This window comes from Falco peregrinus, chromosome 3 (genome assembly GCF_023634155.1).
Source record: "Falco peregrinus isolate bFalPer1 chromosome 3, bFalPer1.pri, whole genome shotgun sequence".
Taxonomy (NCBI): domain Eukaryota; kingdom Metazoa; phylum Chordata; class Aves; order Falconiformes; family Falconidae; genus Falco; species Falco peregrinus.
In genome coordinates, this window is record NC_073723.1 from 38,371,872 (window position 1) to 38,398,882 (window position 27,011).

At 46.2% G+C, this 27,011-nt stretch overlaps 1 protein-coding gene and 1 long non-coding RNA gene across 4 annotated transcripts in view; one reads left to right on the top strand and one right to left on the bottom strand.

The window, feature by feature from the left end:
- Positions 1–23,454, bottom strand: LOC129784068 (uncharacterized). 3 transcript variants are annotated; one of them, XR_008746424.1, is made up of 3 exons: positions 20,563–23,454; positions 8,783–8,848; positions 1–5,011 (listed from the first exon to the last, which is right to left on the bottom strand). It is a non-coding gene; the product is annotated as an uncharacterized LOC129784068 (long non-coding RNA). The 3 variants fall into 3 exon arrangements; XR_008746425.1 differs by lacking the exon at positions 20,563–23,454 and adding an exon at positions 9,754–19,493; XR_008746423.1 differs by lacking the exon at positions 20,563–23,454 and having other exon boundaries at positions 8,783–9,741.
- The window catches only part of IL7 (interleukin 7), a 10,943-nt gene continuing 3,834 nt past the window's right edge, over positions 19,903–27,011 (top strand). Inside the window, exons 1-2 of the mRNA XM_055799368.1 lie at positions 19,903–20,399; positions 23,461–23,600. Coding sequence (XP_055655343.1) covers positions 20,390–20,399; positions 23,461–23,600 — 150 coding nt within the window. The 5' untranslated portion in view covers positions 19,903–20,389. The remainder of the gene's footprint in view (positions 20,400–23,460; positions 23,601–27,011) is intronic.

A 27,011-nucleotide genomic window follows, 5' to 3' on the forward strand; every position in this document is an offset into this window, starting at 1 on the left:
TGAATTAGGTAATATTTAATTATCAGAAATGAGTCTTTATTTCTAGAGCTGAGTGAAACTTGGACGCTAGCCCTGTGTTCTTTCCCCCCTTTGAGTTTTTATTTATCCATCACAAGTTCTCATACAGCCTTAGGTTATGGGAAGTGCGCTGTCATTCCCGAGAATAGGAAGAGAATTTCTCTAGACGTTGCCCATCCAGTGACTGATTTATTCGCTTCTGCCCTTTCTTCCCAGCTCCTTACTGTAGCCTCCTGCAGCCACCGGCCCACGGGCTGATCCTCAGCCAGACGGGTCTGCACCCTGGCAGCACGCTCCGCTTCGGCTGCAACGCGGGCTACCGTCTCGTTGCCCACAGCACCACCACCTGCTCCCAGCACCCGCAGGGCTACTTCCACTGGAACGAAGCGATCCCTCTGTGCCAAGGTAAGAGCGGGCAGACAGAGCGTTATGAGAATCCGGGAAGTCCTGGGAAGGACTGAGGAAAACGTGGTAAAAATAAAAACTGACTGTAATTGTTCTCAACAGGGAACTGGAGCAGGATTGGAGCTGCAGGCAGGCAGGGAGGGGTGCTCCTCTCCTATCCATGTCCTTGGGAATAGGTGGGCAGGGAGGGAAGGGAGTAACTGGGAGCGCTCGGGATGGGAGAGAAAAAAATTAGCTGTGTAAAGGCAGCTGCTGTAGAAGTGTTGGAACTCCCAGTCAAGACACAGCCAAGCCTTGGTTAAGGACAGGAGAAGCCATTGCCTGGAAGAATCTGGAAAAACTGGCAGGAGCATGGGTCCTGCTGGGCTTTTGTAACTGAAATTTCCTTTGGTGTTTCTGGAAGTGGCCTTTCAGGTCTGCATCTCTCAACAGGGGATGAGAAATGTCTTGAGATTCAGGTGGTGCCCCGTTTCTGTTGGCTTCATATAAGCTTTAGGCATGTAGTTGTTCTTTCCACATTTCCTCCTAATTAACCATAATCTTTATGACATATCATACTTAGCACAGGGCTCCTTCCAGGCGTGGGAGTGGAGGGGAAGACAGGGCAGCGTGCCCTGGGGGCCTTTGCTTCGGCACTGTTTCATCTCCCTCACTGTGTTCCCTTTCTGATTGCACCTCTTCCTCAACCCACCAATAAACCCTGTTCCTTTATGTGGATGAAATGCCCATCTTTATTCTGATGAAGCCTTTCAATGCCTTTGAACATTCATCCATGTTCCAAGGGGACCAAGCACAGGGGATTGATACTGCATTGACTTCCCTGGAAACTAGCCAGAAAACAGACAGCACAGGCAAAACCTCATTGCACTGTCTGCATTGTTGTCCGGTCCAAGCTGTAAAGAAAAACAAGGTTATTTAGTGTGGGAGGCACCAAAGAGCCTTGAAAAAATCCTTTCTGTGCTCCCAAATCACTTAGTTGCTTTGGAAATTGCACAAGGGTGCAAACAGTCCTGCTGCTGAAGGGTGGTTTTGTGCTGCGGGTGCTTATATCCATTTGGAGCCCTCCCAAGGCTTGTATTTATTTAAAGGTGAGTGGAACGCAGTAAACCAAGGCCCTGCTACCCAGTCCTGTTGGCAAGGGTGAACTGGGAAACTGGCCACAACCTCAGATAGCGATGGAGCCTCTGTGATAACAGACAGGTGCAAACACAGAGTGCTGGAATGAGCAGATGAACAGCACAACAGGCTGTCATGGCAACTGTGCCTCCTGAATCCTTAGCCCAGTGCGAGGAATTCTCTGATGTAGTTCATCTTTTTTGAGGAAAATGGTGTAATCAAGAATAGGTACAAATGCAGCTAAGTTTTTATTGCCCTGGTATGCTGGAATGCCATCTGAGACTGGTATTCAGCTCCAAAATCTGTTTCCTTCCAAAAGCTGTGATGGTGTGTGGGGATTTTAAACATGGAGGTGGGGAGGAGATAGAGAGAAGGTGTGTGGGGAGGTTGGGAGAGGATGCTCTTGGATAAGGGATGACCTGACAGCGGTGATTCAAAGCAGAAACGAGTCCCTGAGCACCAGTTCCCAGGCCACCGGGGAGGGAGTCAGAGCCAGACCACCCACATAGCCTGGGAATGTGGGGGGGGTCCTGTGGTGTTGCTGAGCACACCAGGGCTGTGCCGTGGGGTGGACTGGTGTGGGAAGGGGATTTGCCATGGGGAGCTACATGAGAAGCACTAAACCCACCCTGTGCCATTCTGGTTCAGCTGAAGGCATTCCATGCCCGGAGCTCCATCGTGGTGCCAATCCACAGCAGTCACCACCAGAGAAAGAATTTGGGGGCCAATTCAAAGCATTTCAGAAGGCTCGTGCTCCAGTTTCCCCTGTGGAGCTGGGGGGTGTGTGTCCACTGACCACACAGAGAGCAGCTTGGTCAGGATCTTGGAGCTCAGTGTCCCTCTGGAAAAGCCTGGCTCTCCAGGGAGGAGGACAGCTCGCTGGTGGTGTTAGATCCAGAGGCTGAAACAGCCCCTTTGGGAAAGTCACCCTCCTCTCACTGCTTCCCCATATCTACATCAGGAATCTTAATACTGCCCCATGGTTATCAGGTGCCTTGAGAGGGATGCGGGAGGCGAGTGAGCAGCAGCGGGTGGGAGCTGTAGGAGAATTCATGGTGGAGCAGCTCCCCCCCGCGGCCTCCAGCAGCTGACAGCCAGGGCTGGCTGCGCTTTTCTTGCCTGCTTCAGCTACATAAAATCCAAATGTCTATTTTTTTAAATTTTATTTTATTTTTTCCTTCCCCTTCACATTGTTCTCAAAGCCAACTGGCATCCTTTTGTTTTGGGCCGTACTCCATTCCTCATCCTTTCTGGTGGCCAGAAGCGTGTGGCAGAGGTTGGAGGACTCGATTCGTAACACTATACATAAATTGCTTACACAGCCAGCAGTGGCAGGAGGAGGGGAATTGGGGTGTCCATCAACACACTGTCTAGGTTAACAAATGACATTTCCCATAGCTCCTTTCTGCCAGTGCATAATCCTCTTCCCCTTCCCAATCCCCTCTGAATAATCTTTACTACATGCTCACTCCTAGCTGACATTTATGGAAGCAGCAGAGAATATTTTGCAGGGAACAATCTTGTGTTGGCACAATGGGGGAGAACACAAGATGATCTAATACACCTTTTCTGTCTCTGCTGCCTATTTTTAAGCTGCTTTGGTTTTGGAATCCCAGCTGCAGATTTGCTTTCATAGCCTCTGTCCCTTTTCCTTGCACATCATCTTCCTGCCGACAGAGTTTTTGTACCTCTGAACACCCATAAGTGCTTCTCCTCCTTTTTTCCCTGGACCATGCTCTCCATGGATCTCCAAGCCAGATGCTGGTTTGCTTTCCCCTCAAACACCCACTCTTTTGTCACCTCTTAATTCCAGTGGATTGCAGTGCCCACAGAGTCTCAGAAATGCTTTTTGGAGCAGATGGAAAGCTTATTGCCACCTCAAAAATCAAGCTTCTCTGCTTTGTGAAGGGCTCTAAATACAAACTTGCTGATACACATTCTGCTCCAGGATGCTGAATTTGCGGAGAGGGAAGGATCCTGCCACAAGGGCAGGGCTGCAGAGGTTTCAGCCCCGGTTGGCTTTCCCTGTCCAAGTCTTTATGTTGTAGCCCAACCATCTGCAGGTGAAGAGGGTTAAGTGGGGTTTTTTTTATCATTTCTGGTGGCTTAATGACATTTTTAATTAACTACATCTGGCCCAGAAGCACTGTGTTATTGCTAAGTTTTGTATCAGTGCAGGGTTTACGCAGCGGAGAGACTCCAAATGATCAGACTGACCGCTTGAGAGGCAGGCAGGGGGCTTGCTGGGAGGAGGAAGAGGCAGGAAGTCATCGTCATCCTCCCCCTGTGCAGAGAGGCAAAGGGCAGCGCTCACTGAGCGGGAGTGTGGTGGCCCTGGTCTCTCTTCGCTCGGGTGTCCCTCCCTGCAGCTGCTGTGACTCAGTTTCCTGGTGGCAGACAGAGGTGATGAGTTTTGGTGAAGTATCAGGGTGCAGAAGAGGATTGAACAGAGGAAGGAGAAGGCTTTGCTGGGGGCAGTGGCCTGGGAAGAGGGGCAGCTTTCTCCCCAGCCTCTTGCGTTGGGTGCAACATCAGAAAGTCATAATATGAGAACTACTGGGTGCAAGAGAAAGAGCAGGACTTGCCAGGTCCCCTCTTCTTTTGCCTCAGAATGAAATTGGTATTCAGCGTGGCTGCTGTTCTAGACACCCAGCCTTGTGCGGAGATTTGCCAAGCTCCTTAGCTCGATGAAGTGACATACGTGTGATTATCATTTCTACCAGGGATCTGCCTGATCGTGCTAATACGAGCCTGCTGAATTACTCACACCTATTAGCAACACCAGCATCTGCAAGGTGCTGTGTAATTGTGCTCCAGGCTGGGGCTCTGGCCGACTCGTGTAGCAGTAGTGGGATGAAAGTATCTTGGACCTTCAGCAGTAGGAAATCTCTGGTGGTTGTGCTGATGCTACATATGGTAAGCTTGGTCTCTCCTTTCCAGTGCCCAGTGGATTCCGTGTCACCAGAAGGCGAGTTTTCTAAGGTTGCTGATTTTCTAGCCCTCGTCTGTGTGCAGAGGGAACAACAGAACGGGGAGTGTGTGTTGAAGTGTCAGCATGTGGCCCAGGGGACATAGGTTCAGCCTCCAGTTCATGCATTAGCTGAGCGGGAACGGCTCAGGCTGCTCCAGGAAGGAATGGATTTCCTTTAGAGTATTTTTAAAATGCAGACAGCTTTTTGGGTTAGGTGTTGGCCTCTGTTTCGGTGCTTGCTAGCAGGCTCTGCTCATCCTGGTGCCCCACAGGGGCTGGTGGCACCCCATTGGCTGGTGGCCTCGCCGTGGCAGCTCTGCAGGTCCCAGGCTGCTCTTCCCCCTTGGCATCCCATGCCTGTCCAGGCAGGTGGGCTGGCCATCTCCATCCCCAGCAAGATCGGCTTCCCCTGGATCCAGGACTCAGAGAGGGATGGGAACCCGCGCGGTGGTTTGGGAGGCAGGTCAGGTTTTGGGTTTGGTTCCCCAGCTCTTCCGAAGGCTGATGGAGAAAACCAGATTTGAGTGACAGACTCCCGGTGCCTGTGTTCCCAGCGGTAGGGAAAAGGGTAGCTGGGCTTGTCCCGTCCCGTGAAACTCTTGCAGCATAAATGAATGTGAGTCTGGTCTGTCTGTATTCGGCTGTCGCTCATCTTTCTGCCACCTACCTGTCCCCTTTCTTGCCCTGTTTGGCCGCTCTCCTGGCCGCAGAACTGAGGATTTCGGCAGGAGCGGTGCAGAGCATCTTCTCCGAAGTGCTGCCATCTTGAGCAGCCATTTGGCATTGTGCCTGTTAACAATTTTTTTTATTTCCCCTGAATTCCCCCCCTTACATTCTCAGCCGTAATGCTAAATTTAGCCTGCCTTCTGCCACAACATAATTACACAATTTGCTGCCTTGTGTAATCTAGAAGTGCTGTTGGAAAAGGGTTTCAGCTTGTTGCTGCTGTCGGATGTAAATACAAAACATTATTGCTATCTAATCCTTCATCTCTGTGTGAAAACTTTTGAATGTTGTGTTGATGCATTTTGTGTTACAGATATTATAGAAAGTAGGAGCGAGAGCCTCTTCTAGTAGAAACTGGTATTCAGCGTTCGCTTTGCTGTTACCACACCGATGGACGGTCTGATCCTCTGTTAAAATGGGAATTCGCTGCAGCTTCTGGGATTCACCAGGGGGCTGGAGCTTCTGTAAATGGGAGAGCTGGGATCTGGGCTTTCAGCTCACCATGAATCGATGATAAAATTGGAAGCTGACTGATTTCGTGGCTGTGGTGGTGGTTTTTTTCCCCCTTTCTCAGCTCTCTCCTGTGGAGTTCCCAGAGCCCCGAGGAATGGTGTTGTCTTTGGGAAGGAGTACACAGTGGGAACGAAAGCCGTGTACCAGTGCAACCAGGGCTTCCAGCTGCAGCCCGGCAAGGAGCCCAGCACGAGTGCCTGCAGGCAGGGCAGTGGAGCAACGGCAACCAGCCCCCACAGTGCGTGGGTGAGTGTTTGCAGCAAGTCCCATGGGGAATTCGGGAAGTCCCTTCAATAATGCCTTCCAGCTCTACCCTGGGTAGCTTTGCCTCACGGGTGCACGATTTAGGACACCAGGTTTGTAACCCTGCATAACTTGGGTCTGATGTCCCATCCCCTCTCGTGGTGTCTTGCTTTCCCACCCAAAATTTCTTGGATGCTTTGTATAAGAGGGAGCAACCCACCCTACGGAGGATATCCTTTGAACTGACTCCCCCTTCATCAGCTGACACCATCAGCTGTTGTTGATTGATCAGATGTTTTGTGGGACACACACAAAACAAAACAAAAAAAAAAAGCAGTGTTCCTGGAAGGCTGACTAAAATAAACAAGCCTTATGTTTGCTTTAGGAAAACACCCATAAAACAGAGATGCTAATACTGGCCCCCTCATTAAAAAGCCAACATGCTTGCTGAAATGCCCTGGAGTTAAACACTTAATGTCTTTTATCTCATTTCTTTTCCCTGACTCGCCACCTCTGTATTTCAGCTGTCACCTGTCCCAATATTAACAGCATTGCAGTTGAGCATGGGCAGTGGTGGCTGACTTACAAGAACCAGTACCACTACAACACCCAGCTCATGCTCATCTGTGACCCCGGCTACTACTACACAGGCCAGCGGGTCTTCAGGTGCCAAGCCAACAGCAAGTGGTGCATAGGCGAGCCGATGCCAACCTGTAAAAGTAAGAGCAGCAAAGCTCCAGAGCCGCGCCAGGGCCAGCCAGCCTTGCAGGGAATGGGGGTGCTGTTGGCTGGCCGATGGGTGTGCAAGCTCTGCTGTGGGCGTGCAAACGTGCCATGGTCCTGGCTGCTCTCGGCAGCATCTGAGAGCATGGCTGTGGGACCGCTGTGGTGGAAGGGAGTTTGGATGCAGGGAGAGGTCATCTGTTGATCTTGGGGTTTGGTTTAATCTAAACAGTTCTGTGAGAGCTCAAGCCTGTTAGCTTGTCTGTTGCTGGGGGGGTCCCAGCAGCTTCGCTGTCACTGGTGCCTGTTGCTCTGAAGTTTGCTTTTAAGAAAGATGATGATAAATTCTGATTTAAAACCTCACCTCTTCCCATTTTATGCAAATGCCAAGTTTACAAGGGTAACAGTGTCACCTGTAAATCAAAAACACTCTCGGCAAACAAGCAGCTCACTCGGTTCTGACACGACTGCTGTGCTTTGGATCTTTTCTTTTGTCAAAGGTGGGTTTTTTCACTCTTAAGTGCAGACAGAGACGGAAAAATTTCTTCTTCAGAGTGGCAGCTTTCCCTTCCCTCCTGCTTCCCTTTGTTTCTAGAGATGGAACTGCCAGCTTCAGTGACAGGTGTAGTCTTACCCCTGCTAGCTCTTCAGCCAGATCCAGGAGCGTGAGCCTGACCTCGTTTTATTTCTTCAGCGTTATTGCCACCTAAAGTCAAATGACAGCATCTTGGCAATGCACTAAGGTCAGGAGCACCCAGTGTGAGTCTCTAGATTTCTTGTTGAGTGTGAAAGCTCCAGAGGGTCTGCAGGTCTTTAAGTCAGATAAAATAAAGAGCTGAATTTTGCATTTGCACGGGCTCCTGGCTGGGCTCCAGCTGCACCCCACCAACCAGCCTTTCAAGTTGACACCACTTTGTTAATGACAGTACTGAGTGACAGTGGCACTTAACTGAACTTAACTGAAGCAGTTAACCCCATAATAATCACTATGGTGCATGCCATTGGATTCAGTTAGCATTACACTTAGCAGTTCATTCAGTTTATCACTCTACAAATCAGATAAACTATTTTTCCACCTTGCCACTTCAAATGATGCTACATTTTTTTTGCATATCTTATTCAGAAGTACGTATCTCTGAAATCAATCTGTATGCTTGACCCTACAAGGATAAAAAACTGATTATCTCACAGATGGCACAGAAAGGGAAAAGTAAATCTTCATTTGTTATTGAAAAGAAAGAAGGGAAATCAGATTGCTTGTTAATAAAGTACAACCACCCCCCAAAAAAAAACAAAAAAAAAACCCAAAAAACCCACAACATCAGAAACAGCATGCCAATGTTTTCATCATATGCAACACCTTTTATTTTGGCCCTACCTATGTGGAGCAATGCAGTGCTTTCCACACTGCTCTGGAGTAGAGGTCCTTCTTCCCCATCCTACTGCAAGCACCCTCAAACAGTGAGGGGAGGGGACCCCTTAGCATTTGCACACACAGGCAGAGCCAGCACACAGTGCAGACAATATCTGCAAAAGCCAGCATAAACATTTGCTACAGCTGGCAGATCTTACCAAGTTCTGACTGGAACGTTAAAAATGCTTTGAGCCATGCCAAATTTTCTGCTGCTTGTGGGCAGCTAGAGTGAACAAGTTACAGTGTCTTACCAGGCATTTTTCTTCACTGCTTGTCCTCTTTTCAGAAGTCAACCAGCTTGGTTTTACTTAACTTTTCCTAAAATAATCTATCAACAATATTGTCAGGCTGGGAACAGACATGCCTTTCTTCAGTTTACAAGTAAGGGGACACTAGAATAAAGCAGCAGCCAAGAAGCTGTTGGATCATCAATTTTATACATAAATAAAACTAGGCATTATAATTGTCCTGGGGCTTTTTCCAGCTTAGAAACTCTACTCTAGCCCACTTCCTCCCCTCCAAATTGCTTTGGAAGGGAAACAAAGACCTTCAACCTGTTTTTGATGAAGATATTTTTAGCGAAGACATTATTTGTGAGATATCCTGATAATAATAGAAGCTAGAGATGTCTTAGTGAAGCAGGTGTTATTCACTTTTGAATACCTGTGTTGTGTACATCTGTTTTGTCTCCTTACTCTTCAGCGCTAATTACAGAGACACTGAAAAATAAATGCTGTATGTTAATTCCAGTCCTCATGTCCAGGAATACTTCTAAACTGTAAGAAATGGACAATTTAATTCTAAAAAGCATGTCCACTGCAGGGAGCACCAGCAGGCAGATAGGCACTAGTGAACAAGGCATCACACAAGCAATTTCATTCTCTTGGGACCAAAGTATCCTGCATTCCTAATTGCATCTTTATCTTTTCCAAACTGTTTGGTTTATAGCCTTGTGCCATAAATCTCCATGTGGTCCATAAAATAGTGCAGCACAAGCTGCACCTTCTCACACCATACATGCTAGCAACCCCTTTCTAGCCTGCCCCTTTTTCAGGTACATCTCACACCTGACTTATTCTGTTTAGCTGCTGTCTCTGTTGGATTGACATGCAGCATGCAGCAGTGATTTCACATGTAGCATCACCGAAGCCTGTCTCACCTCCAGAGCAACATGCAAACTGCTGCCTGGATGAAAGATGACGGTGATTTCCAGCTTACCTGCTTTTTCCCCTCCTCCTCTTCCCATTTGTCAGGTGCCCCAGTTAAAACAGGACCAGTCAAACGGTGATGTAATTTAACAAGCGAAAAGCGACATGGGAGCTGGCTGTGGCTGACACCCATGGTGCCAGCTACCACTACACACATATGCATGGCTTTGCCATTTTATTCTGAAACAACTACTCTCCTTGTTTGCTCTGAGTGCAGGGATGCCAACACACTGCAAGATGTCAAGGTGCTGAGCAGCTGCTCAGCCCCTGACAGACACATGTAGCCTAGGATGTAAGCAGAGCTTCATCCCAGCTGTTACCCCGGGGGTTGTCAGCACAGGCAAGTCATGAACTGACCCCACCTCCGTCCCACCCAGCCGTCAGTCCACCTCCTGCTGTGATATCCAGGCTCACACCTGTGTGTCAGGCTACCTCTGCAGAAGTTTATCACCAGGCTGGTTTCATTCTGGCAGGCTTCCTTGGGACAGCTAGGAGAGCTGATAGGGAAAAAGAAAAGGGCTAGTCCTTGAGTTTATTTAAAGACAATCTCCAGAATTTTGATAATTAGCATGGCACAGGGAATGGCACACCCACTTCACCTTTGTGTTATTTGGGGTTTTTTTTAAACACTATTTTAAAAGAAATACCAGTCTGCCATATTGAGGATCTTCAGTTCCTATCTGTGGTGGGCCAAGATAACCACAAAGTATTCTTACAACGTGTTTCTAGAGGGAAGAGCAAAATGCTGCAGCCTTCTACTCCCCTGTGCCCATAGACCATGCAGACAACCTGGGAAGGGAAGGTTGTCACACCCCAGCTCCCTGTGAAGACCCACCACCTTAGCATTCGTGTGGAGCCTGCTCCTTCTCGGCGCTCTCAGGCTGGTATACCAGGGCGTGCATCCCTGGTGCACACCCTGGGTGCAGGGCTGGAAAGGGAGGGAAGGAATCCCTGAGTAATTAATAAGTTTGTTTACCAGCTGGTCTGGCCCTTTCCTGCCTTTGCATACTCCCCCTGGTTCTTCCTAAGGCACTCGTCCAAGCTGTGCTCCAGGGCTTGCGACACTGACTTCAACCTTGACAATCCTGAGCACTTTTTACTTCCCTGGACCTGGAAGCTTTTTGAAATGCTTCTAGAAAAGGGGGAAAACCAGACTTAATTGGCACCAGAAGGGCCTGGGAGGTAGGTACCCCACTGAATTCAGAGAGCCAAGGGATGGAAGCAGGCATCCCATTTGATTTTCTACAGATGTGTCTCAGGGAAAATGCCTTGATCACATTCTGAAGCTCATGTTGGAAACACCTCCTGGGCAGGGAGCAGGAGGATGTCCTCCTGTTCCCCCTCCCTAGTGGGACTGCCCTGTATTGGCCTGGCCACAGCAATTTCTTGACTGCTTTGGTAGATCTCCATTTTGGAATTAGATAAGTTTGAAAGGTCACTGTAGGCTTAAGTTTCCTTGGTGGGATCCTAAGGTAATTTGCCTACCTAAAGTTACTGATAGGGGAGGGCTTCTTTGCAGGGCAATAGCTAAGAGGGTATCTTTTGACAGAGTCAATGAGAGGCAGATTTCCAGGAGCTTAAGCCTGATGCCAGCACCTGGTTAAAGGTTATTGTAGGATCCTTCATCAGGTGGCTTCTAGATGAACACAGGACACTTGTTACATGGGGAACACAGCCTTGATCCTCGCGTGGACTCCAACCAATGTGAACAGGAAGGACAGAATAGGAAGAGGATGACAATCCTTCAAGGAGAAAAAGTGGAAAAGCTGGTAATTGCTGGCATTTTCCATACACTGGACAACTGCTGGTAACCTGTACGCACACTAATATCCACATGCTGAAGCGTGTTGACAACCTAGCCCAAGAGAGATCAATCCCTGGGCGATGGAGTCTAACTGGTGGAGATGACAGCCGTGGTCATGCACCATTATATCTTCACATCATTCTTTTAAGTAATCCAGTTTCAAGGGAAAACTCTCCTGGTATTTCAGTTTTTATAATGTTACGTTTGCAGTCACATATGTACTGCTGTATCAGCTAAAATACTGCTTGTGAGACAGACTTGGCCTTTTAACAATTTTGCAGCTTGCACATGTAGCACACATTTTGTTTCTGCTGTTTTACTCAATTATGGTGAGGCAGCAGGAGGGGCTGCTGCTGCCAGGGGGCTCATGGTCACCGGCTGCTGTGGGGCCAGCGGAGTTCTCCGTACCACACTGAGACCGTGAGTCCTACTCTGTATGGGTACGTTCTCCGCTCACCTTATCCAAGTGCTAAGGGCCAAGGTGTCTTCGTTTATACAATAGTAAAGGTTGTGGCTTTTTTCCTTTTACCAGAATTAGAACATTTGGTACCTGCTTTGTATCTTGTCCCCTAGAGACTCACTTCCCTAGAACCTCTTTTCCTAGAAACACACAATCCCAGAAAGTTCCCATGTCTTCTGCTTGCCAAACTAAGAGTAGTGAGGAGTTCTGATTATAGCCTAAAAGCTGTTCCCAGCGAGGATGAGAGGTTTACATGCCAGGGAAATGGACAGGACAGCAGTTTTAGCTTGTGCCCCACAATCTGCGGCTAGAGGAAGCTGTTCGTACAGCTCCTGAGTGTCTCACTCCAGACCCATGGAAGCCGATGGTTCAGGTTTTGACCTACTAGTATATGCACCGGCAAGCACTGGGGAAGACCTTTTCCCTAGGTTCACAAGCTGTGTTATGAGCACCACTGGATAATGTTTGCATTCAAACAAGACTCTTAGGATCAGAGGAGGGGACAGGGAATATTGAGTTGGGGCAGGAGAAGTGCAAGAAGGATGCCACAGATTTGAGACTGGTGTTTTACCCAGGAGTACCCCAACTGTGGGTGTACCAGCAGTATCAGGAATGCCTTAAGGGATCATAACAGAAATGTGCAGACATTATGGCACAGGGATCTCTTTCCAGGGTGTTCCTCAGAAGCAACTGAAGACAACATATATGATGCCATGACATCTGCAAGACTCTGCTTCCATGGAAGAAGATATGGCAAATCTACCACCTTATAAAACCACTCCATACTTAGGGGTCCAGGTTCCCAGTAATGGACTAACACTCCCGAAGGGGCCCATGTCCCTCCACTACAACCTCCATTAACCTCCTTAAATGTCCCAGTCACAGTCTAACCAGCTGCCTTGCCCACAGCCATGCCCTAATCTTAACCATACACAGAAAAAAGCCACTAAATTGTATCATCTGGGTTAGGCAAGATAAGAGACAACGCTGGGTGTGACACCCACTGAAAATGCCACAGCTTCTCAGTGCCCATATAAAAACGCATCAAATAGGTGGCAAAATGGAACTCTGCCTGTGAAACAGCCTGTGAATTACTAGCAATATATTTTTCCTTTCAAAATGGTATGGCCCAGAAATCAAACAAATAATCCAAGGATAAAAAATAAGAGATGTACATCATATTTCTCCAATACTTCTGGAGAGGAAGGGGCTAAAAACTGCTGAGTCAGGAAATCTTTACTATTGAATTACTAACCTTCATTAGCTGCATCTGCTATTGCTATTGTTCCTTCAAAATTAAATGCTTTTTTTTTTTATAGGAATCTACCTTGAAAGAGACTTACATTTTCAATGCAAAGTAGAGCAATCTAGTATACGTTTCTGAAATCACAACAGCTTATTAAAGACTGATTAATTAGACAGTAGTAATTGTGGTGCAGGGCAAAGAGTCAGGACAAAGATGTTTAGCTTTGGTCCTTCACCACTATTTTGAAATATGTGACTTGAATATTTTGAGAACAATTTCTGAATGTAATTTAAAACAATAGAAAAAGCTATTACTGACCACTCATATATTCTTTTTAGTTTTAAAGTTTACATTGTTATTTGATCCACTTTTGTAGGTTAGAACAACTTCTAGCTCTTCACACATTTTCATTTCAGGTCACTTGCTGTCTTAGATAGCTTCTGTCGAAGGAGAGAACATAAATCAAAGACACTGAAAGGCTCAAACACCACAGAACAAGCACACACGTATCCATCCACTGCTTCAAAGTCAGCCCTTTAAAACAGTTATGATAAAACAAAAGACTCAGTACCTGCACACTGTTCTTATGAAACACATTTGCTAGGTCTTTGTATAATATTGAAGTGTACTTTCCCTGTAAAAAAACGAATTCAAGTCTCAGCATGCACCAGCTGTTTTGATTTGCCAAATGATGTTTACTGGGTAAATTGCATTAGCACAGCATATTGTAATTTTGCTTCCTTCTTAACTGCCCCCTGCCTCTCTAATGCATGGACCTTACACTCACTGCAAACAAGGGAGAAAGGCACATATGTGATGGGGATCTGCAAAGACAGAGATGTGTTTGGAATTATTTTAGGTTAACTCCAGACTAAAATAAATGTTAGAAATTACTTAAAGCTTCAAAGTGGAGATACTCTATTTTCAGCAAATCTGAAACTATTTTCTTCAAATCTGCAAACTAGTCTTTTGCTTAAAAGTAAGCCTGTAAGTTAGACATAGCGCTAAGCAGGCACGTGCTTGCAGGATTAGACCTACAAACTCCACATTTACAATAAGTGATCTCTGTTTTAAACAACTGCTTTGTATCAATTGATTTTTTAAAAAAATAATTTTTAAGAACAGTCTTAATCTTCAAGATAGTTAACTACAATGCAATGAATGCATCTCCTTGGTATAAATGCAACTCCTGGGTACTAAAGAGTGCGCTTTGTAACATTTTTTAAGTGCACGGATTTAAACACATTGGTGCACTAAACAAATCAAGTAAAAGTTTTCAAGACTGGGAAGGCATGGTTAGCAAAAGAAAAAAACCTTGAAGTTCACAGAAGTTACCACAATTAAGTTTGTCTTCACACTTTGAGAAATTAGTCATCTTTTTGTTATGTATGAAAGACACAGAATATCCTTTTCTAAAATAAATAAAAGTAAAATAAATTTAAAAATAAATTAAAATAAAAAATAACAATTTAAAAAATCTTTCTGATAAAAAAATGTCTTTCAATGAATTTAGTAACACACCTAAACCCTTCAGCAGAATCATTGTGATGGGAGACATACATTTATAAATATACATCCAAAGCAAAGTAAAATAACTATTAGCACCTTGCATTATATTTCCAAGATTTAAGACCTGAAACTTATTCCTTGGGTAGACTCTGGTTTTACGCAATTGCAGATATTTAATTTTACTCCCTGACACAGTGGTTCTACCGAGGTTGCTGTCACTTTCCAGAGTGACTATCTGCCTGCTTTTAAAACCAGGAGGAAGCCTCCCAGTTCTCTTTAACAAAAACAAAACAACAACCAAACAACCAACCAAACAAAAACCAAAAACAAAGAGGAAAGAAAGAAAGAAATGGAGTAGTATTTCAGGGACAGTTTGCCATGGGTGTTGCCAATCAAATTTTCTCAAATAATGTGCAATAAAGGAGAGGCGAGGAGAAAATTAAAAAGAAAAGTTCAATGAATGCCTTTTCGTACTTGCATAAGTGACATTGTAAAAAAAAAAGGCCATCACTAAAAGACACAGAATTTCACACAAATTATAAAACATAATTGATTATGGTTTTGGGAAAAACACTCTTAACAGCACAACACCAAAACTAAATGTACATCCAAGACCCTGAAACGCAATGAAATTTTCATAATTTCAGTATGGGTGAGTATCTTCAAAGACCATTGCTGCTACTAAACCTCCCCCAGCCCTGAAGCTGCACTTTTTAAAATAGGAAAAGTAAGACAAAATGCACTGACAGAACAACTCCACACACACACACACACAACCTTCTTCCCTCTGTGGCTCACTAAAGCAGAAGCAGGATTTTCAGTATTTGTCCTGGCTGAAACGTTCAAGAGCTTCACCCAAGGCACCAAAGCAGACGACAATGGGCTCAAACCCTCCACTCAGTGAAGAGGACAGCCCCACGCCAGCGCCTCATTGCCACGGAGCTGATGTACGGCAGCCGATGTGACCCACGGGCACGGTAAAGGCTGGCTGGTGGGCACAGCCTGGGTGCCAACAAATGGAGACCAGACCCGGTCCTTGTGCCCACCGGAAACCCCACACCTCACCCGCAGCACCGCCGGGAGCAGGGGGCTGCGTCCCGCACTCCGTGCCCAGTGCCCACCTGCAGCCGTCCCACCACCTGGGGAGTGGGGAGTGGGGCTGCGGGAGAAAGGCTGCTCTGCTTCATTTAAAGAGAGATGTTTGAGAGCATGCTTCTGAAAGCAAGCCTGCTCCTCAGTGAACTCAGCTAGCAGCCCCCTTCCCACCTGAAATCAAACTTCAACTACAATACAAGAGACCTTTAACAGGAGGGGCAGTGGGAACCCCGATGGTGGTGGCAAGGGCTGTTTATTGCTCCTCAGGCTGAGTGTGCTGGCTCGCAGGCTGGAAGCCCAGCAGGGCAGAAGCCTCCCCATGCTGCCTGACCCGCACAGGCAAAGACCAACCTAGGCACCGGGCTCTGGGGGGGACCCGTGTCTGGGGACATGGGCAGTGCCCCTGGCAGCCAGGAGCGAGGAGGCAGGTTCCCACCGCTACTGCTTTACACCACACCACCTCCTCAACACTGGTAGTGCTGCTCTTAGGAAACTCCCCCTTCCCAGCGGTGATTTATCAAAATCTCTTTATTTGGCATGTTGCTCTTGATAAAATCTTTATTGGCATCTTCCTGTACTGCAGGACAGGAAGATAGAATAATTACCACTTTCTATTGAAGGAATAAGCTTTTCCACAGCTTGATAACAAAATTTTCCTGTGAGCTTCACACACTGCCACAATTCTTAATAGTTTTCCAGAAATACTTTTTTTTTTTTTTTTCTTTCCTAACCTCTACTGGCAAAATTACCTTGAATTCTCACCAAAAAAAACCCCAAAAAAACCCCAAACAAAAAAAAGATATGTACATTACATCTGAGTGAACTGAGATACAATTCTGTGTTAAAAACCATGTGTCAGTTCATACTGACATTTCAGCACATACCCCAATGACAGGACAAACCATTTGTGCAGAAAAAGCAGCAACGGTAATTCAGCACAATAGGTGTCCTGGTGCAATGACAAAATTAGGTCCCGCGGTCTTGCTTAAATATGACAGAAGATTAGAACTTCCCAGACCGGAGTATCTATGGGAGTTTTGGGTGCACAGTAAACTCTGAATCCCAGTTAAGTAGGGATCCTCTTGTGGTTTGGATTTTTTTTGGAGGGAGGATGGGATAGGAGGGAATCTGTCTCTTCTTCTCCCCATCTCCCATAGTTAAATGCAAATAATTTAAGTACCAAGCACATTTCTTCTTAAAAATAAGCACATCAGTAACAGCGGCCACGCTTTCCAGAGTTCCACCTGTTTGTGACGACTGCAGCACATATGTTTTACTCCAAAATAAAAATTAAAATGTATAACTTTGCAACTAATTGTATCCAGTAATACAATCATTCACTAACTATACTGTAAGTCTGCAAGCAGCCTAAAGTCAAATCTAAAGTAATGAGCAAAAGATCTTTTCAAGCTGACAAGCAACAGCTGCAGAAAGACAACTTTCCCAGAAGTACTTAGTGCTTCGAGAACTGATTCTTAACAAGAAATCATGTGCTTTCCAATTATGTAGCTACCCAGGAATATTGGTATTGCAGTGGTGGTTAATATGTAATGCCGTAATAGCTGCTTTTCTAAGCGTAAATTTGACCAGGTCAGGAGACAACTGAATCTTTATTAGAGAAACTATACTGAACAGAATCAAGGAATATGTTCAGCTATGAACCGATAAAATTACTAGTGCCTTTCAGTTGTTATCTATGCAATTTGCTGTACATTCATTTCTGGTTTTAAGAGTCATTTCTGAAAGCAGTGTGAAAGACAGAACTGCACATATTTTCACTAATGCCCTGCATTAGACTGCATCCTTTTCAGAAGCTGCTTATTTGTAGTTTTACTAAGTAAAACTATTTACATAGCAAAGTTAATATATCTCTTATTAAAACACCCCTATAAATTGTTGAGTTACTAAAGAGTTGCAGGACACCTAATGCCTGGGAAGTTCCTACAGAAATATTTCAGTTTTATTTTCTCCCCCAAAGGTTTTAAGCTGCAGCTTAATTCAGCTCCCAAGGGAGAGCTCTCTACGGCACCAACGGCATTTCACAAAACGGGCAAACTGGTATCAATCATTTAGACTAGGTAAGTCTCAGATGGGATAAACTTTTACACCGTCAAGACTCCTTTCACAAGTTCTTGATTAAAATGGGCTGTTAAGATAATACTCATATAAACAGTCCCAAGTTTTTTCTTTTAGTATTTCAACTGGTCAGTGTCTGTTCTTTCTTTAAAGAATAGACAATTCCATCTGCTGAACATAGTCTTCTGAAGACTTGTGTTTGACCTTTCTGCAAGTAATCTTTTCAGAAAAGAATCATTGCTAAATCACTAAAAGGAGTGCTTTGACAACAAAATGCATGTAAAGTTCAAGTTATTTTATAAAGCACATACATGTTACAGTCAAAGCTTAATACAAATATGTCAAATAATATCTGAACTGTAAGTGTCACAGTCCAGGGCTAGGTCACATAACAGGGATCAATTGGGATCTAAATACAGGATCAGGTCACACCATCTATTTGTCACTTTGACTAAAGAAAAAATTCCATATACATTCAATGGACAGACAGCTCATCTTCTTAAAAACCAGCAGACAAGACCCTGCCGCTTCCCAAGAAAAGAGTACTTTTCCTATTAACTGCTGTTAACACTCTAGCATAACCTTTCAGAGTCATGTTTCCATTAACGCGTAAAGCTACTACACCGACTTCCCATCAATCACACTATTTTTATAAAATCTAAATTGAGGCAATTATCAGTCTTTCTGATGTTTCAGCCAAAAAACTAGCATAACCAAAGGAGCTAAAGATTTTTTTATATATATTTTACACCTTGACAATTTACTAGCATCTACATAGAATATCTCATTTTGTGAGTACGCATGTACTATCATAAGAAACCGGAAGAACTACTTGCTTAGAAGGGAAGTTGATCTTGTGGATATGGTTTTGCAGGACGGGAGCTTTATAGTGCAGTTTTTTCAAGACCTGTGAGACCAGTCTGTAAGTGCCAGACCCTAGAAACAGTTAGTCATAAATTTGCTTGCATTTCATCAGGTACTGTTCCCCCCAAAAAGAAGAGCGCTGTGGCATTCTCTGACCTGCACACAGCAGCAAATTCAAATGTGCACGGGGGGATGTTTTCAGACAGCATTTGGCAGAGAAGGGAAAAGAAGACAATAAAAGAAAAAAAGAGTGACGGTGTAAGACACATCTAAGAACTAGATCATGTAGCTATTAGTGAGGCAAAATCCTTGACCAAATTCAAGGTCCGAGCCAGCCGTCACATCCAGCCTGGCACACATTAGGGGAAAAAGCAAGCACCGGCACTTGGCCTTTGTGTGGAGCTCTGTTGATATCAATCACTGTCCCTTGCCCAAATAGTCCAGTAGTGACATTAAACGGTTACTAAAGTCAATCTTGAGAGGGTGGAAAACACCCTCACTCTTGAATCTTGTCAGAACACTTCTGAAGGATTGCTTAAACTTTTTTCCAAAGAAAAACTCATGAGAAGTCAAAAGCAGAGTGTAGTCCACGGGCAAGTAAACAGGGCTGATACCTCCTCGTATGTGAATGAAGTGACATAACTGCAATACCAGAAAACAGGAGAAAACCATCCTGAGCAGTCTACACTTCAACTGACTCCATGTACTTGCTCCTTGATACTCACATCTATCCCCTTAGGTCAGCGCCCTCCTGAGAAGGGAGAGGGGTTATGGAATCAGGTCAGACTCGAGCTCAAGCAGAGCAGAAAAAGTGACATAGAACTCAAAACTCAAGAAAGTACACTGGGCAGGAGATGTGAAGGGGATGCTACACATACTTTTCATACCCTACTTTATTCCAAGCCTTTTCACCTACACCAAAGCACCGGGTTTTGTCACTCTGAATTTACCCAGGAAACCACAGCTGGCTACAGCTCTGTCTTTTAGAACTTGAGCTTCTTCTACACTTAAAAACACCTCCTGGTGCATTCACTCACTGTCTTTTGTTAATCCTCAGGGATTTCTGCAGACGAGCTAATGGCGGGGGGAGGGGGGGGGCGAAGTCCGCCGCGTGCCAGCAGCCCGGGTAACCCCCGGTCCGGGACGGGGCCCTCCGGGAGGTCCCCCCGTCCCCCCTCCTCCCCCCAGGGACAGCGGAGCGGGGCGCAGGCTTCTGCAGAGCAGCTCAGAAGCCCAGTTTCTCCTCCCAAGAAAAAGACTCCAGAGCACGGTTGGTTTCTTTTTTCATCCACCCCCCCGCTTTTCTTTCTTTTCTTTTTTTTGGTTTTGTTTGGGGGTTTTTGTTTTGTTTTGTTTTAGGATTTCTTCCCGCGGATGAGCGGCTCTTTCCACGCGCACTGCCAAGGTCCATCCTTCCTCCCCGGCCGCGCACACGGCACTGGGCGTGTAGCCGGGGCTCTATGTAACGCCGCCGGCACGGCACGGCCCCGCCACTGCCGCGCCGCCCGCCCGCCCGCGGGGATCCCGGCGGCGCCCGCCGCCGCTGCCGCCCTCCTCCGGGCGCGCCCCGGGCCCCGGCCCCTGCCCGCTGCCGGTTCCCCCCCGGTCCGGGACGGCTGCCGACCTCCCCCGTGGCGGAGCGGGATGCCTCCTCCCCTGGCGGCCGGCCAGCCGTCCGCGCCCGCCTCGCCGCGCTGAGCCCGCCGCCGCGGTCGGGAGCACCGCGGCCGCTGGCGGAGCAGAAAGTGAAAGTACCTGCCGCCGGCGGAAGCCCCATGGGAAAAGCACAGCCCGGCCGTCCCGCAGCCGCCTCTGACAGCGCCGTGCCCCGCCGCGGCAGGCGGGCGGCGGGGGGGTGCTGAGCCCCGGCTGGCCCCCGCGGCCCCTCCGGCCCCGCAGCGCGGCGCTCCGCGGGCTGCAGGCACCATGGGCCAGGCGGCGCCGCCACCATGACCGCGGAGCCGCCGGCGCAGCGCCCTGCCGCCCAACCCGCGGACCATGTTCCATGGTAAGGAGCGCGCACCGCACCGCACCGCACCCCGCCGGGCCGCGCCGCTCTGCAGGCGCCGGCGGGCAGAGCCGCTCGGGGCGCCCCGCTCCACCTGCGCCCGCCCGCGCCGAGCTGTGCTGGCTCCGCGCCGCTCCGCGCCCCGGCCGCGCCGGCTCCTCACCCGCTCCGCTGTCTCCGCGCCGCCGGCCCCGCTGCCTCGCCGGCTGTGGCAGCGCGGTGCCGCCCGGCGCCCTTTTAAACCCGCGGTGACGGCCGGGGAAATTCCCAGGTTTGTTTTTTCTTTCCTTTCCCAGCTAGAATGAAAGTAAAAGCGGCCGGTTCCCATCCCGCCCGCTGCCGGGAAGCGGGGCGCGGGAGCGGGGCAGGCAGCAGGAGGGTGCGGGGCGGGGGCGCAGCGCCCGGCATCGCCCCGCGCCGCTCCGCGCTGCTCCGCGGGCACCTGCCGCCCCCGGGCGCCGCCGGAGCAGGTGCCGCGCAGCGCAGGGGGCCTGGCCCCGGCGCGGCCGAGCCGCGTCCCCTCGCCCGGCGGGCGGCGGCGGTGGCCCGCGGAGCCGCCTCCACCCGCCCGCCCCCTCGCAGGGGCTCAGCGCGGCAGGGCCGGGCGGGCTGGCCGTTACCGGCGCTCCGCTCGGGGCTGCGGAGCGGAGCGGAGCGCGCGTGCTGCTCGCGGCGGTGCGGGCGGTTGGCGGGGGCCGGCGGGGGCCGCGCCTCGGCACGGGCGCGCCTGGAGCTGCCGCTTCCCGGCTGCATGCTTGGGAGGGGATTTTTTAATTGAAAAAAGAAGAGGTTTTTTTTAATATATATTTGGAAATACTGGAATACCAACTCTTCCTGACTTTCCTGGGAGAATTTTTTTGGGCTTTCCAGATACGACTTCCAAGGTTTGGGGAGTTTTCCGAGGGATGGGGTATTACCAGTAATAGATGCTCTCTTTCTTTCGAACTGCTGGAGCACTGTGGAGCGTTATCTGTTTTGCTTCTTTTGAAGCAGCCTAACTTTAAGGAAATTCCTTCCAATTTTCAGCCTAAAGTTCCTGGAACGTTTCATGACACTCCTCTGATGGGTTCCAGAGAACTCATTAAGAACGTCTGAACATGTTTCATTGTGATGCTGCAACGCAATCCACTCATGAAAGACTTCACGAGTGTGCAGCATCTCTTTCAGAATTATCTGCTGTGATTCTGCAATTTCCTAATTTAAAAAAGATTAAAAATCTGTACAATACAGAGAAAGTGAAAATAAATAGAAGTGACTTTGCGGTTCTCGCCTATTATCCTCCACTTGCTGTTGGACAAACCAAATTTTAAGTGATGGAGTCTGTTACATTAATTTTAATTTAGAAGACAGTTATTTGTATCTCTTGAAGCATGTTTTTGAAGCAGCATATTCCAGCTGCTCGTATCACTGTTGTTTGGAAACAAGCATTGCAGTTGTGGGGTTTTTTGCACTGGAATCAAGGGGTGCAATGGTATATTGGGAAAATGTTGTCCTGTAGTTGAGTTCTTGCATTCTTTTGTAAACTTCTTTTAAAATATTAAATCTCAGCCCTACGACTGATAATGTGCTTGGCACAGATATTCACAGGGTTTTTCTGTGGAAGTCAGGTTTACACTTGGAGCTTGAAGATCGTAATAGATAGACCTTACCTGGTTTTCATATTTACTACATGTAGGATCCATTTAGCATCCATTTAGCTCTCCAGGCTAGATGTTTTGAGATACTAATAGGCTTTGGTTGATCAGTATATGAAAAGGTTAGAAAATCTGGTTTTCAGGCCATCAAATTTCCCATTAAAATTTGGCAGGCAGCTTGCCATCCGAATTTTGGAATTCAGCTTGTACAGGTAAAAAATTTCCAGTCCTGCTTCTAGGACAGAGGTGTACATCACAGCATGTTCACAAGTAATCTATCAGGAAAGAAAGGCTTTGGTTGTCTGGGAAAGTGGTATGCATTCTGCTTTGAAGCAGCAGCGTGCACTGGGAGTCGGCTGGGATGGGCTGTGAGGGACCGTGTTTCTCTGGCAGATGAGCACATGGTGTGGTGTGACTGTGATTCTTGTATCACAGAGCTTAGGTGGCTCAGTATAGATTATGGTCAAGTTTCATTGCTTTCTTTTTAGTTACTCAATAGCTCTCTCTGAGGCTGGGATTAACTAGTGATGCCCAAGTCAGAGATGCCCATCTCTGAGCGCTGGACTGGCAGTACCCAATGCTCCCATCTTCACCAGAGGAAGGAAAATAGGAGTTAGGGTTAGGGCATCCCTTCTGCCTCTCCTGGCAGAGACCCCACAGTTACTCTGTATGCGTCTGTTGTTCTTACTGAGTAGCAGAGATGGGTAGAAACAGCTCATAACTAGTGCAGGAACCTGCTGTGATCTTTGCTAATTCTCCAACCTAAATTTCTAAGGTTTTTTTTCCAAATAATTTTCCAAATACTTAAATACATTTAAGTATTATCCTCGCCAGTCTAGCTGTAGGCCAGAGTATGCAGAGAAGGTGGTGTTGCTGCCTTATCCCATGTTATGGCTGCTAATAGGTATTTGTACATTTGGTCAGCCCCAAAATGTGTATAAACACACTTTTGATGTAAGGACACATTCACAGGCATTTGTAGAATTTACCATATGAAAAATGGACAATTACAGTGAGATTCAGCTGCAGATTAAGACACAGGAATGTCTACACCTATTTGACTAAGATGCACGCTTGCCTACATACATACTAGGTGGTTACGGTCCAGTTATGGTCAATGGAGAGACCTTGTCAACGCTTGCAGTGAAACCTAGAGATTAATTCAGCCCAAGAAGACACCAAGTAGCTGGTCAGCTCAATAGCTGTAGGCTCTTAACACGCTGGCTAAACCACCCTCGAATATGAGGGAGTTTAGACACCCAAGTAGTGTCTTAACCTGGAGCTGAATCCTTCCCTCAAGGTACAAGTCATTTGGTTGTACAAAGGTCCCTTTTAAACTATTTTAACAGATTAAAGAATATATTTGTTAATACAGCATACAGTCTATGGCATTTAATATGTACTTAACTGCTTTTGTTGTAATCCAGCTGTTTTTAGATCTATCTTCTGGGTTCTGCCACTGCTCCTTGTTCTATCTCCAGTGAATTCATCTAGTTGTGCAATGGGAAATAAAAATGGAATCCGTGCGAAGTATGAGAATATACTAAGCCATGACATCAATGAGCTGGTAGGTAATAGCTCTTGGGCTTTCAAAAAATAATGGTTATTTTTAGATTATAGAAAATAATAATTAAAAAAAGCTCTAATGTTAACATACGATAAAAGACCAATTTAAAATCACACATTATCCTGTAATGGTGGATTTATTTGAGTATGTGCAACAATTCAGTCTCTTTAAAATCTCTGAAATCTGTGGATGCTGCCTATTTGCATGTACAAATACTGTGATGCAGGTATTTGTACCTGTGCACCATGTAGTTAGATACATGTACCATTTGGCCCTAAATAGTATAATATATTACATTAAAAAGTACTCTTTTCTTGAAGTAATTTCATGACTACTTCTGTTTGTATCTTCTTATTAAGAGAAGAAAGCATTAAACAATCTGTAATTTATTCTACTAATTGTAGACTTCTTGACTGAAGTTTTTATGTTGTCCATTGAATACAAATGCAGAGGCCACAAAATTCATACAACAGAAAAAGTTTCTTTGTCTTCTACTTGTTAATATATCTTGTTTAGTCAACAAAGAATCAACTTTTCTAGATGGCAGCAGAGAAAACCTGAACTTTCTCAGTCGTAAATCTCTGCCATTATGGCTTTATCAGCCAGATTTATTACAGTTTTGCAAAACAGTATAACATTTTACCGATCCATGCTCAAAACCTACCTTCCACCTCTTCATCATGAATTATTAACAATCAAATTCATCTCTCAAGAACACTTTCATGGGAGAAAGCACTCTCTGTAGTTGGATTAGCAAGGCATTTCTATGAAAATGGGATTTTTCTGATAGTTTGTCACTAAACGAGCATTCACCCTTGTGTTGCAGTCTTAAATCAAGATTTATGTGCATGAAATACAAATGATATATAGTGCTTTTCCAAAGGTGAAATCAGGAGACATTGTATTTCTTCACACCTACAATCCACCACCATTCTTCAGAGCATTAGGCCAGTGGTTTCCAGCCTTTCCCTATCAAGACACATCAGCCCTCAACTGGAAACAAAATACCTTTAGGGTCAGGGAGCAATCATTTAATTTTGAAAAGCATTCCAATCATGCTTTGTTTGTCGAGATTATGAAGAGAGAAAGGTACATCTCCACAGATAAATGACTATATCCTAAACAAGGCACCAAAGTTGGGGAGAATATCCATGGCCATTAAAACAGATAAGTAGCCCCTTTAGTTTGTCGTGTTATTTCTGACAAAGACAAGTGTTTCTCAGAGAACAAAAACAAACCCTCTCAGTGAGCAGTTGTAGGACAGCTGACCTACAAGACTAAACAATACGACAGGAGTAACAGCCTCTGGGAGGCAGATCTTGCTGTCTTCTGGTTCTGGAGAGCCATGAGGTGCATCCCAGCTCTCCTTGAGCTGCAGGGTTGGGGTGCTAGAGGGGTGTTCTGGGCCAGAGATGCCTTGCCACTTCCCAGCTGCACCCCAGGGTGCCATAAAGTATTTGAATGGAGCAAAGCCATTCTTCCAGGCATATTTTCTAAGTCTTTGTCATTTTTATCGTAATAAATATTGGGGTTTTAGGAGATATGATTTTTTTAGGAGACTGTATGAGAACTAAAACTGCTACCCAATGAAATAAATAAATAAATAAACAAAACCTTAGTGAGTTATTGTCTGTGAAAAGTAACAGGAATGTAATGACTCTGAAGCTTTTGCTTCCCAGAATAAGCATGCACAAACCACTGCTTGTGCAAGTTTCTTCATTTTCCTGTCTTCATTTTTCCCAGTTTAAGAGAGACTCATTTGCTTTCTATGTAAAATCAAGTGTATAGTCTTACATACACTGTAACTTCACAGCAAATACTATAGACAGTGCCGTTCAAGTGATAGCAACTGCCTACTAGGCACCTTCCTGCATTTGCAGAGCCAAAGTAAATAACTTTGAGTCCCTCAGCCTGATGTTTGAAAGCAGTTATGAAGATGACTAGTGGGTTATATACTAGATCTCTTTAAGTAATTTGATTTTCCCTGACTTTTCTGGGGCCAGGATTTCCTTTATGTTGCTTTCATCACAGCAAATAAAACTGCCTTCAGAAATGTTTACTGTATGTTATACTAAAGATGATTTGAGGAAGCCAGTGAGAACAGGTGAATGCTTAGCAGTTAGCAAATGAAGCCACAGAGATATAGGTTTTAGGGTATTTATTTATTTATTCATTTATTTATTTATAAATCTTAGTGCTGTATGACTGCAGCAGAACTTCTTTCTGTTGTGGTACAAGCAGAGTTGTGCATTATCTTCCAAATATTCGGGTGGGGGTGGGGGGTGTTTGTCAGTGAATATTTGACTCCCTTAAACTCTTGGTTTTGAAAACACTTCTTGGATGAGGTTCTGTTCATATTGTCGAAATTTGAAATACAGGCATGTTACACAATTAAGTTGTCTAATGTATTCATATGTCGCGACGGAGGGAAGTCTGCTGATCACTCATATTGAGTGACTGTGTCTTCCCTCCGTTGCGACATTCATATGCATGCCTAAGTGAGGACATCTAATACAATATTGTCTGGAGCTGCCTTTTTAAAAGCCCTTCTGGTTATATTAGGTTGTCTGGATACAGGCTGAAGAAGAAAGTCAAGGAATGTTGTTGAGTTGGGTTCAGTTGTCATCTCGATGACAAGCGTGAAAGCAGAAGGAAAAAAATACCCATTGATAAAAGATTGTGGTTACGCAAAGGGAGCAACTGATATTGCTTAGGACATCTTCTGTTAGTGCATACGCAAAGTGAGTGCTACAACCTGCCTGGAAGCCTGGGGCATGTATTTATTGAGACAAACATTGTATTTGATGACTGTGTAAGATTTAAATATTCCTGTATCTTTTAAAATACCAAAGAACTAAGTAATTCAATAGACTACGAATTTTAAATGTTTAAAAGTTTAAAATGAATAGATTTGTGTCCATTTCTGGGCTCCCCAGTACAAGAGAAATATGGAGCTACTGGACAGAGTCCAGCAAAGGGCCATGAAGATGATTAAGATACTTGAGCATTTGCCCAGTACGGAAAGGCTGAGAGAGCTGGAACTGTTCAGCCTGGAGAAGAGAAGGCTCAGGGGGGATCCTATCGATGTGTATAAATACCTGAAGGGAGGGAGCAAAGAGGATGGAGCCAGGCTCTTCCCAGTGGCACCCAGTGACAGGACCAGAGGCAGCAGGCACACACTTGAAACACAGAAGGTCCCTTCTGAACATCTAGAGGCACTAGTGCACTGTGAGGGTGACCAAGCACTGGCACAGGTTGTCCAGGGAGGAGGTGGAGTCTCCATCCTTGGAGATACTCAAAAGCCACTTGGACATGGTCCTGAGCAGCCAGCTCCAGGTGGCCCTGCTTGAGCAGGGGGGTTGGACCAGATGACCTCCAGAGGTCCCCTCCCACCTCAGCCATTCTGTGATT